At 44.6% G+C, this 16411-nt stretch overlaps 1 protein-coding gene across 10 annotated transcripts in view; it reads right to left on the reverse strand.

Annotated features, from left to right (window-relative positions):
• Nucleotides 1-4655: 4655 nt before the first annotated feature.
• KCNIP1 (potassium voltage-gated channel interacting protein 1) overlaps nucleotides 4656-16411 on the reverse strand; it is a 292275-nt gene continuing 280519 nt past the window's right edge. For 9 of the 10 annotated variants that reach the window (XM_048319699.1, XM_048319706.1, XM_048319700.1 and 6 more), the window contains 5 exons: nucleotides 14954-15024; nucleotides 13182-13289; nucleotides 12141-12245; nucleotides 11527-11589; nucleotides 4656-9180 (listed from right to left, as the gene is read on the reverse strand). In XM_048319699.1, the coding sequence (XP_048175656.1) occupies nucleotides 9133-9180; nucleotides 11527-11589; nucleotides 12141-12245; nucleotides 13182-13289; nucleotides 14954-15024 (395 nt within the window). In that variant the 3' untranslated portion in view covers nucleotides 4656-9132. The remainder of the gene's footprint in view (nucleotides 9181-11526; nucleotides 11590-12140; nucleotides 12246-13181; nucleotides 13290-14953; nucleotides 15025-16411) is intronic. The other variant, XM_048319701.1, reaches the window with a different exon arrangement.

Below are 16411 nucleotides of genomic sequence, written 5' to 3' on the forward strand. Positions count from 1 at the left end.
CATTGCAACACCCGTGGGCTGATGGAGAATGTGCCCTTGGGTATGAGACTGATAATTATTTGACAGAGAAAAAATGTCTGGTGTCCTTAAAGGCCCTGTAGCCTATTTATTGCTACATCTGCAGTTATGCCAGATCATCACACACCCCTGAAGAAGCTTTGCGGCATCTGGAAAAGTACTGACCAGTATGTCCCCACCATGGGGAGGGACCATCAGTACCCACGTGCCCTGGCAGGAGCCTTGGTACGACTATCACTGGTAATTTGTGTATGCCAGGGCCTTATCTCTGCCTGCCAGTGAACTGGGAGATCGGCACAAGACGCAATAAAGCTGATGTGCAGTTTTGGCCTTGTTATCAGAGGGAAGGAACAGCTCCTGCAGTTATTTATAATTTGCTTCTGTGCCACACGCAGGCAGTCAGCACTCACATAACAATGGCTAAAAAAACTGCTGGGCAGGTTTGCTTCCAGCCTGGCAACCCTGGTGATCTGTACTCATGTCCAGAGCTGCTGGGCTGCATCACATGGTGGAATGACAAGTGACAGCAGTGTCCCCAGCTGTCCCCGTGGCTCAGATGCCACCCTGGCTGGGGCCAACTGGGTCTCTGCAAGGCTCATCTACTGAACGTGCTTTGGGGAAATTGAGGGCCATTTTGGGAACACTGCACTCCTCCCTGTGATGTCCGAACAAGCAGTCTTCAGACACACACCTGATGCCATGTCACATTTAGGAAAATGTAAGTCTAATGAACATTAATGCAATGGGACTTAACACTACATTTTTTTCTAGGTGCATTTGATTAAATTTTGAGCAGTGCTGAGCAAGCCCACAGCCTTTTGTTTTCCATTTGCCAGGCAGGGACTGTCCAGGGCATAACCAGCACATGCTCTATGGCAACAAACCATTTGCACTGGAGACTCCTGTCCTAGTACTCCAAACTCTTTGATCCCCAAATGCCCTGTAACAGACTGTATAGCCTGTTACTACAGAATCTGCACAATCTGTTACATTATCCTTATATTCCACACATCCATACACATCCATATGTTCCACACATGATGACAATATTGGCTATTTTGCCCAGCTCCCTGCAGGGAGTAGGGAGCACTCAGAGGTGCCTCGATCCATGGGATGGATACAGCCTATTCCCCATGGAAGCCTCAGCCCATTTGCTTGTTCCCATGCAGCACCCCAATATCTGAGTGCCAGCTGTCCCCTGGGTTAATTCACAGCTCTGCATGTGTGGTGGGTGGAAGCTGAGGGCTTGAGAGCTGCAGTGCTGCCTCTCATTGGGAACAGGGAAGAAACCTGCAGAGCCAGGGCCCAGGTGCCCACAGAGCAGGACACAAAATACCCGGAAAGCACAACCATAGAAGACCAGCCAAAGACTACTATTGCCCCTTCTTTGCCAAGCACTAAAAAAACTTGAAAAAATCCCAGCACAGGGAACAGGTTTGACCAGCCTTGTCACATTTCTGTGTTCTCTCTACTAACACAGACCCAGGCAGGGTTTTGCCTATCCCTTCCAGACGGTGTTAGTGCCATGAGACACCTCTGGCTCTTCCCCCAAGGCAGCTCCAGCCCACTGCTGGTAACTTTCTCCAAACCCTACAACAAGGCATCTCCTTCCTCCACAGACTCGTCCTTGGAGGAAAGGCACAGCTAATGCACAGGGACTCATCCAGTCTGTGAAACACTGGCTTAGTTCCCAGCTGTCAAAATTTCCTCCCCAGTCCTCTGGCTCCACTCAGCTGCACCAGGAACAGGCAGCTCCTCCAGGACTTGCTGCGGCTCTGGGGACACAGGAGCTGGCCAGGTGCTCCCACAATGTCAGCACAGAGCTCCCCCAGGCACTGTAAATCCGTACCAAACCCAGAGCAAAGCTGCAGTAAAGGAACAGGACGTCTTTGAATGTGACTTTTACTGTATCTAAAATTACCTGCAGGTCTCTGCAACGTCACACCCGCTTCTGCAGTGATGTCTTCAGGCATCAAGCCCTGGAATAGCCTCTTCGAAGGCTGGAATGTGATTTCTGTTCCACATGGGGATTAAATGTGCTCTCAGAAAAGGGAATTTTTAAGTTCTGAAATTCTGCTTTTGGACTTTGAAGCTGCTGAAATCTACACCATATATTCCCAATTTTTATTTATGACATGCACTAAATATTCACTTCTATAACAGGACATAAACTAAAAACTTCAATATTCTGTTAATTTTATTTCATTGGTGAAATCAGTACAAAGTATTGTTGAGATGGAAATCTCTTACCTTCCTTGCATTTCAAAGCGTCTCTTGTTGGTTTGTGTACAGCTCCTGCATTTGAATACCAAAGGAACCAAAAGCAATTCAGTAATTTGTTTGTAGCAGATGTTCTCCAGATTTAAGCATTATGATATCACAGCTTAGTGCAAAATAAAACAAATATAAGGCACACAAAGTGAGATAAATTTTTTAAAGTCTGAAACAAAAATTGAGAACCATTTAGAAGTACTTTTGCAACTCAGTTTGCCATATACAGACATGAATTTTTCCAAAAAGTTTTACTCATTATCAGTTACAGCACAGGCAGTGTGCCTCCCACCAGTGCAATGCTCACCCACTACAATGAGTATTATTTTTCTTACTTGTAACTGGCTGGTGACAAATGCTTTTCCGTAACAGCTTGTGCTGTGTGAATGAAACAAGGCTCTAGCACTTCTTTGTGTTCTGAGTTCTCTAAAATTTAGAATATTTGTTCAGACAGAAAACATTGTGCTGACATTTCTCTTCATGTATATTTACACTTATATATTTTCAATTTATATCGATTTATAAGTAAATCAATAAGACAATTAGAACACAAAGGTTGGACAGGTTTCTCTGAAAATGCCAACAAATTCAATTTAACCCTGGGACTGTAAAATCAATCTTGGATTTTTTTTTTTTTTTTTTAAATCAACATTTTTCATTAACTTACTATTCTTCTGGAAAATCCTGGGTCAGCATTAACTTTTCACAGACATTTTAACAATGAGATGACTGGACATTACTAGCAGTGGGCGTTCCCCCTGCATCCTTCACAACATCGATGTATTCACTCCTTCGCTCTCTCTGCAATGCAAAGAGCAAAAAAATACGGACCCTAAACCACCGGGGCAGTGGCAGCGGGGCTTTATCCCTCGTGGGCTCCATTAGTCGCAGGCAGAGGGAGCTGGGGCTGGGTTTGGAGACTGTCCTGAGAAAAGCTGTGCTGCAGGGAAGGGAGGTCACGGTGTTGTGAGGAGTGTTCGAGATCATTCTCACATTTTGTTATCTGGGTGAGGGCAGTGACCATCCAGGCCCATCTTCTGCAGCCAGACTTCAGACCAGAGCAGATTCCTGCGTGGGAAACTGCACTGGTGCTGTTCCCCTTCTCCATTTCCTGGCTAGTGACTGTGGGTGCAAATCCCAACAAGTAACTTCGGAAGTGTCCCAGGTTCTAAGGGAAACATCCCTCTCTCCCCACTACCAGGAGCACTGCCCACCCCTTGCAGAAGCCTCTGTCCTGAACAAGGAGTGTGGATCACCCTGGTTCCCCCCGGCTCCTCTACAGGCTGCTGTGCACAGGGACAGGACAGCAGGGGAGTCCCCAGGAGAATGTCACAGGCAATGTGACAACTCACCCTGTGCTCAGGAGGCACCTTCCTGCCGTGGGGGCTTCCAGCCAGAGCCCCACTGCGATGCCCAGTCTCTACAAGAACAGATGGACAAAGACACACTTCTCCTCTGCAAGACAAAAAGGAAAGTTTTAACACAACTGACTGGAAATAACCACATCCATTGCGGCTCCTGGCGATCTTCAGTTCATTATTTCCCACCTCCTGGGGTTTGATGGGGACAGGTGTCCTGTTTGCAGAGAACCAGCCTCTCCTGGCCAAGCAGCAGGGCTAAGTCCATCATTAGCTCTCCATCACACATAATTTCTGCTCCTGCAGCTCCCACACCTGACCCCCCAGAGTGCAGATCCGATGTGATGATAGGACTTCATGTACCAACGTGTCCAGGCCTCCTCCTTTCCAGTTTGCTGGACCTGTGTGGATAAGCAAAGGTTACAGAATCAATCTCTCAGTAAAAAAACCCACTATTATTAGACTCAAAAGAAACCTTTTTCATATGCTGAGTTGTGGCAAACACCTCAGGCTCCCCCTCTGTGCTCCAGAGTGAGGGACAGCCCCTGTGGCTAGTGCAGACCTGCTCCCTCCCCGCTGCCCTTCAATCCATCAGGTGCAATGCCCTGGACCCCTGAAGCAGCAGGACGAGATGCTCAGACTGCAATGGTGATGGGCTCAGAATAAAGCCAGAGGTGTCCAATACCTCAGAGCAGTAACTAAGGCTTCACTAGCCACTCAAACAAACCTCAGCCAGAAAGCGAACAAAAAGCCTATGCACGTGCATTGAGCCCGAGCCTGCTTTGCCTGGCAGCAGCTGGGACACATCCCAGGGAGTGAGAAGTGTTGAACAGGCAGTCACCACACCTTCTTCTTGCAGAGGGAGCAAGATTTCAAGTCTGGCATTCTCCAGAGGGCCCTGCTATCTCTGGGAGAAGGAGGTGCCTGGGTGGCAGCGGTGCTGCCCGGGGTGTGCACAGCTGGGGGAGTGGGCGCTGGGCAGGCACTGCAGTGACACCAAGATCAAGATGTTTCACACAGACACCTTTATTTTCATATTTCTCCATGGATGAATGTTCTTTTTCCTGGGATGTATGGGTAGACAGATTATACCCTACAAAATGGAGTTTAGCAAACATACATATATATATGTACACACATATATATAGTCTGGCAAAATCACTTCTGCATTCCTCCACATGTCAGAATGGATGTTTACAATAAACCAAACCAAAAGGGACACTGTGAGGTTTTGGGTTATTTTTATTATCTATAACATAAAATAGTGTTTGCATTTTTTTTCAACTCAGTTGTCTGTTTTCCTGCTTATACTTAAGCAGAACTGCAGAAGGGAAAAGACATGCCTCTAAGTTTTCAATTTTTACTACCCCAAGTTACCATCAGTGATGCAGGTAGAAGAACGTTTCTGAACTTTACACAAGTGCCAAACTATGAGTTCAGTGTATGTAACCACATCAAATATCAGAGAACCCCTGAATCAGTGATACAAATAAATCATTGACATGTGTTAGCTCACAGCACAGTTCGGTTTCATAGCCCCTATGCACGTGGATACATGTTTGAGTCTCACTTTTGAAAGCTTCATTGCAAATTTTTAACCTGACAGTGTCCCTTGAGAAAAAATACATATTGGGTTTAAGAAAGGACACCCTCTACAGGTATTTTCTTTTTATTATTAGAACCAACATTTTTAAAACCATTCCACAAAATTGAGTACAAATTGCCATTGGAGAACAGCATTTGTAACAGTGAAGCTATACATGGCTGATCCATTAACATGGCTTTAGTTATCACAATTTACATTATTTGCACATTTCCTTAGGTCTTTCACGGCACTTCCATGAAGAAGAAAAAAGTTTGACACACTGCTGCTACCATCTCATCAGAGGTGACCCATGGACACAAGGGTGTTTGTTCTCAACACATACTGCAGTCAGGAAATGCCACTGCCCACAATGCCTGAACCTCAGGGTATTTGTGTCTCAAGCTTTTAGCTTGGCTCATGATTACTCACAATATTGCATTGCATTCAGAGGAACAGGAAAACAAACAGCCACAGAACAGGCACAGTACTTTTTTTTTTTCTTTTTTTCTTTTTTTTTTTGCATTATCATTAATCACATTCCTATTTGTCAGCAGATTGTTACCTAAAATGCATATTAGAAAGGCTTTCTATAAAAAATGCTGGCATGAAGATGCAGACTAATGTTTGTAACTAGTGAAACAGTCAGAGTCCTGATTGAAACATTATTTAAACATTCACGACTTGGAGGAAATGTGCACAGTTGATAGCACTGACAGAGAATCTGACTGTAACAGGAACTGCCTTCTGCCTACTGGCAGGAGGATTGATGAGGGCGGGAGACTGGAGTAGCATAGTGTGTTTTATTTAGAAATCTCTAGTAGTGTTTGTCATAAATATTGCAAGCCCCATTTATGAGCAAGCAGAGGCTTGGCAAGTTTACAGTAGAGTAACATTCACAGAAAACATGAAAAACAAACCCAAAGCCATTTCCATGCAGAGAGTGGCTCTCTCACAGTCACTGATGTTTGTCACCTGCCGGCTGGAGAACATCCGCCATGGACAGATGCTGCTGATGGAAAACCCAGAGGCCTTCTATGCATTGGTGCATCCCAGCCTCTGGCTGTAACAGTGGGATCAGGGACAAACACAAGGGTAATAATTGGGTTTGCAATGGCAAGGACTCTGCCACAGACAGATTCTGCAATCTGAGCTCTGGGAAAACACAGCTGTGGGTGACACTTTGCAAGTCCACCTGTCTCAGCTACTGTGGACTTCAGGTGAAGCACAGAGCTCAACCCAGGGCTGAACATCAGGGGTGTGTGGGAGAGGTCTGACCCCTGTGGGATCCAACTCAAAGCTTGTTATTCTCTAAGGGCAGACTCAGCATGGCTCTCAGCATCTCCCTCTCTACCTGATGCACCCTCATTGTTCCTGGCAGGCACAGTGGAGCAGCAAAGGAGATGCCAGAAGTGCAGGGTCAGTCCTGGTACCCTGATTTCAGCATGCACTGACAGTGACACCGCCTGTTTGCTGCTGAACTGGAGCCACACTCAAGAGAAAGCAGTGACAGCCCTGGTGACAAAGGCAGCCCACACAGAACTGCTGCCAGCAGGGCCAGGAAACATAGCTGAGACCAAATTCATCACAGTAACTCCAGAAATTATTTTAGCTTCAGGGACTATGGCATCATGCAACTAATAACATTTTCTTTTGAAAAGGGCACATTCCAAACATTTCTGTCTGTATGTGCCATCTCATGAGCACCCTTGAAGCAAGACTATTAGAGGAAAAAGGCACTGTGCTAGCCTCATTCAAATCCTTCTTTTCCATTGTCATGACCACTTCTCCCTCTGCTGAAGTGAACTGCTTAGAATAAAAGACAGATGTTCTTTTGGTGGGAGGGAAAACCTTGAAATTATATTAAATTCTGTCATTTGCTAAAGTGATTGCAAGAAGACTTAAGAAGGAACAGTGTAAACTTGTGTGTTGTTTCAGCTACAACTGATGTCTTTACCAAGTGCCTATTAAATAAAGCCTAAATGACGATGCCCAACAACTGGAGGACAAGGTACTCCCACAGGGTGGCCTCCCTCCTGCAAACCCCAGCCCCTCACTGGAGCTGCTGTGCTCTGGTTCACTGCTGGGAGGAATTCATTAATGGTATCTGCATGAAAGCCAAGAAATAAGATGGACTAAGGTGTCATCCCTGCAGACATGATACTGCACTTGAATGGCACTTTTGATGACAAGGGGTTAACTTAAAGAAATAAAGTTAAGGCTACATAGAAGTGTATGGAGGAGCACAGTAAAAAGGGAAAATGCCCCATCTTGGGGAATTGGCATTATCATTATACTAGGACTGATCAGACCTACTTCTATAATCAGGAATGCTTGAACAGATGAAATTTTTATAAAATTAGGGCTACAGAACTGAGTCATTCTATATATTCTGTATTATAAAAAGCTTCCACTTACATAATTTTTAAAATATATCTTCACTGCTAACAGTTTGTCTGTAATATAGTATGTGATACAATAAAAATAGATGCTTACTGGATGGGAGTGATGTAGCACTATGCAGGGACTGTCCCATCTGTGTGGTTTGAACAGCTGGAAAAGCTGGCTGTTGCCTCCTTCCCTTTGTTCCTCAGCCACTGTCTACCTGGAGATGGCAATGGCACTCTGGTGAGTCAGCTTTCCTAAGAGGCTTCTGCAGAGAAGGCTCTGACATGTTCCCCAGCTGACAAACCATCCAACCTTGGTGTAAATTCACTACACGAGTTTTTCTGTTTTATTAATTAAAAAACCAAACCCCTAATCCAACACTCTACCTGGCATTAGTGAGGAAATGGGGCTTGTACAAGGCATGCTACTGCCACGTAGGAAAAAATATGGGCCTGGCAGCTGATTCCAAGGCTAATAACAATTCAAGAGCTCCCAATCAAATGTGCTGGGCACTTTGTGGATGCCAAGTTCTGTATGTTGAAACACAGCTGCATCTTTGGGCCCTGTTCTTCACTAAGTAAAGCAATAAAGCCTAAATAAATCCATAAAAGGAGCAAGACCTTATGGTAATGATGAATCTAGGAAGCATGTACCAAATTACAGCAAAAGGACCAGAGCACATGGCCATGGTGCTGCTGAGATGCACAGTGGAGAATCACCTGGTGTCCCTGGGACTCAACAGGCAGCTGGGACCAGAGCAGGCCTGTACCATCCCTCTGTACCAGCCCTTATCCACCTGCCTGGTCTCTTGGGAACTGACCATTGCTGAACAGGATTTGTTTTGTACTTTGATATTAATTTGTGCAACATGTTTTGCTCCTTTCTGGCTCACCCTGGCATGAAGACCACCCGGTTAATGGGTTCAGGCAGAACTCCACCAAACTCAGCGTGGTGGCACCAGTGCATGTGAGAGGATAAGCGGGATCTCTACAGAAATGGGGATAGTGGCTACATGGGCTGTCTGTTTAATGTCCTGGATACATTGACTGTTCATTTTTTCACAGACTGCCCTGGCAGATTGGAGTTTTGTCAAAGCAGATTAATGGCAAGGCATCCATAAAACATTGTGCTGAACGGAGGTATGGACTGAGCTGTCACTTGCAATAGATGGCTGAATAGCTATCAACGTGTGCTATCATAGGGAATTAAGCTTGCTAGATTAGAAGCAGGACTTGTGCCTAGCAAACAATGCTCTGTATTACTCATTGAACTTCGAGCAGCAGTTCTCTCTTGTCGGGATTTATTAAAATATTCACATGCTTCCAAAACGAAACAAAGGTCCACCGGCATCTCCTGGGGAGAAGAGGTGGGATCGGTTGCATTCGGTTGCCATTTGGTTGGAGATGTCATACAAAATCCTCACACACTGGACATGGCTCAGTTGTAAAAAGCTTTCACCCAGAAAGGAGATCTTTGTCACACAGGAAGTCTCAGACTCCTCCAGTGCTCGTCTGGTTACATGACATTCTCAAAGAGCTGTAAGGATCGCATGATATTGTCGTCCTGAAAGCAAGGAGAAGATATTTCCATGAAACCAGCATGGACAAGCACAACTCATAACTCTGCCTTGGCACCAGGGAGCTCTGCAGCTGCTCCTGCAGGCAACAGCCTTGCTCTGGGAATGCTTTCCCCCTCTGTGAGCTGGGGCTGATTCAGTGCCCCGGCCCTGATTCCGCACAGCAGCTGTCTCGTGCTTCGGCCCCTGGGCTGGTTTGAGGCAGACCAAGCACAGGGTCCTCTCCTGAGCCTGATGTCCAGCACAGGCTGTGCCATGCAGGGCACTGGGCTGGTGCCTGTGCTGAACCCTCAGATGTCCCTGATCCTAGGTATTCAAACGTGCTCTTGGCTAATATGCTCCACAAGTCCAAATGGAATGTCAGGTTTTGAACTGATAAGCAAACTGCCTTGAGGGAGCACTTCCTGCCAGAAATTCCAGCTCAAACCCAAAACCCATGCAATCTGTGCAACCTCAGCCTCCCCAAGGCTCCTAGAGCCAAATGACAAAGTTAGAGACAGACACAAGGGAAATCCGGGATTATTTCTCTTGAAGTCTTGAAATTTTACTTTGAGAAAGGAACCAGAATAGTATTCAAAAACATAATGATGATTTTCCCCCCCAGGATTTCAGTTATTCCAAAAGTTAGAACAGCTGTTTGCCTGTAACATGAAAATAATTTTCCACATTGAGCAACTTAAGAGATCTATTGCATTGCATTCCTCAATTGTATTGTGAGGCTGCATCACCTCTATCACTGCTCACTCAGTTTGTGGGTGCAAGGCACCACCTTTCATGGGAAGCCGATCACCCTCTCCAAGGCAATGCCAGAGCTTCGCCGACCACAAGCCAGAGCTGCTGCAATGGCACAGGTGAGCACTGTTGTGCACTTTGGTTTATTTTTCATAAAGATAAAAAAAATAAATCTTAGCGTTGCAGGGCTTGCTCCTGCCTGCCCGGAAACAGCACCTGACACTGCATCAGTCTGCCCAGCTCCCAGCCAAGGGTGGCAACAGAAGGAACCAAACCCACATGAGGGCAGAGAATCAAAATTTTAACAGTTACAAGTAAAGCTGCTTCAATACTGAGACCACTGATCATACACACACCTACAGGCAAGTTAAGAATGTGAAGAATAATACACAACACAAATGATCAAATAAAGATGGTGCCAAAAATAAGCCAAACAATCAGGAGCGATCAAGAATGAAGTAACTGAAAAACATTAGCCTTCTACTATGCATCTGCTAAACAACGATTTTGCTGCCTGAAGTCCCTGACTGAGACTGGATGTGGCCAGAGCCAGGTTTGACACAAAACCAGCAGAAGCCAGCCTGGCCCTCCACAGTGGGCATCTTCCCCTTGCTCAGGAACAGAAGACCTGTCTGGCTGCAGAACTGGAAAGAATTTTCCAGGCAACATAAAATGCACAGAAGGGCCAATACGCATTCTAAACGGCAGAGGTTGCCTTTTCCACCACTATTGTACTGGTCAAGTATTAGAGATATCTCTGAGCAAATATTCACACAATCAAGGTCTAAGACAACAGGCATTAGGCCAATTGCATGTTAACACAGATGCTTCTTTGGGCCAGTGCTAAAAGTACCAACAAAAATTTATCACAGCCAATCTCATATGTGGAATTTGCAAGAGGGAGCTTCCAAAACAGAAGAAAAATAAAAATCATTGCTATGATGACAGCATTTGCTTTTAATGTTTGACCATAAAAACATCAACTGGTTTTATAACTCAGGGCTGTAATTGCAAGAATTTGAGACACCTTTGACTCTGGGCAGTCTCAGCAGTGTGCTACCTGATAATGACATCTGGGGCAGCACAGAGACAGCATCAGACTCTCAAAATGAAGGAAAAAAAACCAAAACCAAAACCAAAACCAAACCAAACCAAAAACAAACAAAAAAACCCCCACCAACCGCCCCCCCCCAAAAAAAAACCAACAACCCCCCCAAAAACAAAAAACACCCCCAACCAAACAAAAAACCGCCCCCCAAAAAACCTAAGGTAGTTAAGAGCTTTTTCTACAGTTGTCTGCTTGTCTATAGAATTAGGCGCTGCAGTCCACTCAGGAACACAAAAACACTGGTCCCAGCACTGCATGTGAAGACATCATCTCCCATATTCTGCCTGACCTTACCTCACTATTGAATCACAGACTTCACAGAGCATCAGAAACTCAAGTCTTGAAACTGTTTTGTTTTGTTTTGTTTTTTTCACAGAGCAAAGAAAACCCAGGATCCTGAGCAGCATCTTGTTTCAAACAGAGTTTGTCCAAAGGGAAGCAAATGATGTGACATGAGATAGATCTTTCCTTGCACTTATAATTTAGTCCTTACCTCCTGACATGATTCAATAAACTCATCTAAAGTTACAACTCCATCTTTGTTTTTATCCATCTTCTGAAAAAAAAAAAACCATTAGTTTACATTGGTAACACTATTGTTACATTATAATACCTTAGTTGATGCAACCTGAATAAAGCTGGGACTTAACAAGCTTAGACCTCAGACTCAATGCTGGATTGCCAACTGCTAAGGACTTGTTTACTCTGGGATTTGGAGCACTTTTGAGGTCATCTTCAGCTGCTTCCTCGACACACACCAGAACCTCTGTCCTTATTCCATTTTTTACTTATGCACTGCCTGACCGACCCCCACCCTCATTCATTCCTGTCAGTCATAAGGGCAGTTGAGAGAAGCAGCACAGAAGGGCTGCAACACATGCAGAGGCTTCAGATTTACTGCATGTGGCACATCACAATGCAAAGGGTCAGGCTGAGAGACAAGTGAGATACCTTTGGAACCAGGAAATCAGCAGGCCCTGTAGTGTTAGGCTGAATGGCTGCTAAGGTTTATTTTGGAATATATAACAAGGTATAGACTCAACTTTACAGGAAAGTCTATCGGTGCATAGCTCAAGTGTTAAGAAAATCCCATCAAAAACCAGGTACCTGGAAAAACACTTCTACATGCTGCCTTGGTGCATCTTCCTTGAGCACTGGATATGTGTATTTCCCCATCATATCATAAATTGCCTTTACGATATCCATCATTTCCTGCCATAGCAGCATGCCAGCACAAACACAAAAAGGAAATTAAGAGAAATGATATCCCATTCTGTCTTGTACTGCCCTATTCTTCACCCTCCTTCTCCTATTACAACCCAGCACCTGGAATGCCTGTACATGTGCATGGAGACAGATGTACCCTGACACACAAACTCATCCTATAGAAAGAACTGCTTTTCTCTGTCTGTGCTATGCCACAGACTCCCACAGGGCTCCCTCCCCTCCCCTGGCCTGGCTCTGACATGGCAGGTGCTGGGAGCAAGGGCTGTGCTCAGCTCTGTGCTGTGGCACCACCCCTGTCCCAAGAGCCTCCTCCAGGGCCAGGAGATTCCCAGCTGTAACTGGGAATCTGGTCCCTCCCCACACCTTGCAAAAATTGCCCCTCAGCTCCACAACCAGTGGCAGTAACTGCAAACCCTCCAGGGATGCACAATGCGTTCGAGTGGGCTAAGATGTATTTGACACATATTCAAGGTTACCATGCTCAAAACCAAGGCTTCCCACAGTGGGAACAAGCAATACCAGATAAGAAGATAAAAACAGATGAAAATGCGGGGTTTGGGAGTAGTGCTGGAGGCTTGTACTGCTTCAGATGCCCCCCAGTGCAGAAAGAAAGCCCTTGAGCCTCAGTCACCAATCATTGCCACCGTCACCCTCCCCTTCTCAAGGGTCATGTGGCTCAGAGCTGTAACCAGGATTTTGCTCCTGGCTAAAACAATTCATTAAAGGTACCATAATATAGGAAAATGTGTCTAGAAAATCATGCAATAACATCACAGTGCACTTCGCTTAGACATAGACAAATGCTTGAGTCTATTCTGATTTGCATTTAATTAGCTGCATGTAAAATTAATTGTGTTCTGCAACAAAACCCAATCATTTCTCTCTTCCAAAATCAACCACATTTGTCAGAAACAGCCTTACCTCCTTGTTTATATAGCCATCCTTATTTATGTCATACAGATTAAATGTCCATCTCAGCTTTTCGTGAACAGTTCCCCGTAGCAGAATGGACAATGCCATCACAAAGTCCTGGTTTGAGGCACAGAGAGAAATGTGAATTTTCATAACATCCTTTTCTAAGTCACCCTCTTTATACAATGCCAGTCAAAAGATTTATCTTTTTAGGATGGAGCATATGCTTATCAACCTCTTCTGGCTCCGTTTTCCCAAAATGCGTCCTCTCTGACTGAACTCAACGGCTGAAGCATTCACTAAGATGTCTGGTTTTTAAGAGCACTGCCAGATGCTCCAGTGGCCTTTCTCCTCCCTGCTGCAAGGAGCTGTCACTCAGATTGCCACCACCTGGTTAAACACAGCTGGACTGTGCCTGTGGAAGTAGAAGCTGATGCTTTCTTACCTCCAGATTGAGGTGCTGGCAAAGAAGGGAGAAAATGCAGCATTTTCTCCATGTCCACCTTGAGAGATGGAATGATCCTAAACTCCTCTGACACAAGGAGCCTTAGATTTTGTTCTCTGGTAAAATCTGTCAGACTTGATCAGATGTGATTCCCACCACTAATTACTCATTGTGACACACATAATTTTAATTGGGTTTTTTTGCTTACAGTAAAGTTACTGCTTCTGATAACTTTGATTTATTAATTATACTGCACGGTGCCTCAGGCACTGAGAGCAGCATAGTTACAGGGGTTTGTTAGCACAGGCAGAGCTTCAGGATAACAGAGCTACACAGTTCCTGATAACTCATTTAATATCCTTAGTCACCTCCATGAGCTCTGCATGGGGCAGTGCATCACTGCTTAGAAACCTCTGCTCCTTTTTGCCAAGGCTCAGAGGAATTTGAATTTGTTGAACAATACAAAAAAAGGGGACAAAATGCTCATGGTTTGACAACCAGTAAAGAGACAGACCTGCCAGGAATGAAAGTTCAGCACTTTCTAGGTTTGTTTTTGTTTGTTTGTTATTTTAACAGCATTTTTCTGTTCTCAGTCTGTTTAGGTTTCCAGACAGCTTTAGCTACTGGGTAGCTGCCCCATGCAAACCTCCCATTGCAGCCCTCACCACAGAGACACACAGACGCACATGGAAACACCCCCATTTTGCATTTAGTGAATGAACACATTTCCCAGTCTTACCTGGAAATTACCAGAGGTTTTGGCCATTTGACAGCAAAGGCAAGACTGCCTACGATTTGTAGTTTTATAGGAGTTTTATAGTCTTCAAAACTATGAATTTCATCCTCTAGAAGTCTATGACTTAACATACCCCTTTGCTGCGCTCCTACAACTATGGGCTGAGCATGAAGAGAGGTTGTTTGTAGCCACTGCAACAGGCCTTTTATTTAAACGGTGCATTTAGTTTCCAAGTACCTGAGATGCTTGCTCAACACATGCAATGCATGATGACTGCAGAAGGTACAAGGTGCAAGTTATCTGTGTCTCTCACCTCATTTCATATGGGACTCTCCTCAGCCACTCCTCTCTGCTACATAACCCTCTGCACTTTCTCCCTCTGATCCTGACTAGCACAATCTAGATCCTTCTTTACTGACACATGGAAGTGCATCTGCATAAACTAAAGTGAACCAGATTTGAAAACATCAACTGACTTTAGACTGAAACCACTAACCTTTAATCCAACAAGTCCTACTACTTTGCAATGAAGAATGGACAGAAAAGCTTAAAAACACAAAATTGAGAAAGTGGCATGGAAGGAAGATGCAAAGCAATTACCTCGAACTTCACTGAGCCATTCTGTGCAGTGTCGAAGGCATTGAAGAGGTAATGTGCATACATGCTGGCATCTGAAAGGCACAAAGGGCAGGGACAGCAGCTCATTACACACTGATGGTTCTAAACAAGTCAGGAGCTTCTTTTCCTTCTGTATATAATTCAACCCTGAAGCATTGCCAGGTATTCTGTGAACCAGTAAATGTTAACATGGACTTGCAAAATTCTGACACCCTCCCTCAAAACAGCCTTGAAATGCAAAAGCTTTTATTACAGTAGAAACTATTTGGATTTTGGGGCAGTACCTGAAAGAATGAGCAGAAAATCCCCCACCATCCCAGAGTGTCTCTGGTTCAAATGGTGGGAAACAGAGCAAAAATACCAAAGAGTGACTGCAGACTGCAGCATCCTTTCTCTAGCTTTGTGTTTTGTGGGAGACACGGCAGAGACCCCCCAAGGAAATGCCTAGGTTCAGAAGGGTCTTGCTGCAGTTACTTGAAGCTGCTGGAGAGCAGTCTCACCTAGAGGCATATTTTCTTTCTTTTGAATCTTAAACTGCTGGTTTTAGGAAACCTTTTCTATTGAGAACAGTCTCTATAGCCCCATGAACGATGGCTGTTAGCTCAGAATAACAGTAGTGGTATGCAGAATAAATATCCAACAGGTGTGCAACTTTAAGACCTTCAGAGGCCTGGTCTCTGCTCTGGTGGCAATTCACTCTGCTCCCTGTATTACTAAAGCTCAGCTTTACAGGATGGAAGTAACTGACATTAAAGTCCCTAATTAGTTCACTGCTATGCTCTGGAGCAGCCATGCACTTCTTGTCTCTTATATTCTCTCTGGCACACAGCATCAGCCGAGCCTCAGTCTCTGCACTCAATGCACGGAACTCAGGTGAAGCCTGGTGCCTGTTCTGCCCAGGTGGAATGACCCATCATCTCCTTACTTTGATCTCTCACATTATTCAAATCCAAGAAAGTGTAACACTGTGCAGAAAAATCAAATAGTTAAGTTACTGTCATTCATAACGATAAAATGCACTGGACTTCGGGGAAAAAAAATTGTGTACTACATTTTTAAGAGAAGGATTCTGAAATAAAATAGCTCCAAAAGAAAACTACAACATTACGTATGGCACAGTCCCACTAAAAGCTCCTATTAAGCTAAACTGAACAATGAACTAAAAGAATAAGCTGAGGTCTTATTTCATGTACATTAAGAAATACTTAAATCACTTGTATCACTTGATGACAGAATAGCAAAACTTAAAACCTGCCAAGGATAGGAGCCCTAACAAAAATAACACAAGCGTGGGATGACATTGCCCAAGGTTTTTATAATTCAGAGCTACATTACCACCTCTAGGTTGTACAAGTTTATCTGTGAAGAGAACCATAAAAGTGTAAAAAACTCTGAGGATTTGTGAGCTAAGATTATACAAATAGTTTGGAAACCAAGTGA

This window comes from Corvus hawaiiensis, chromosome 15, assembly GCF_020740725.1.
Source record: "Corvus hawaiiensis isolate bCorHaw1 chromosome 15, bCorHaw1.pri.cur, whole genome shotgun sequence".
Classification (NCBI taxonomy): Eukaryota; Metazoa; Chordata; class Aves; order Passeriformes; family Corvidae; genus Corvus; species Corvus hawaiiensis.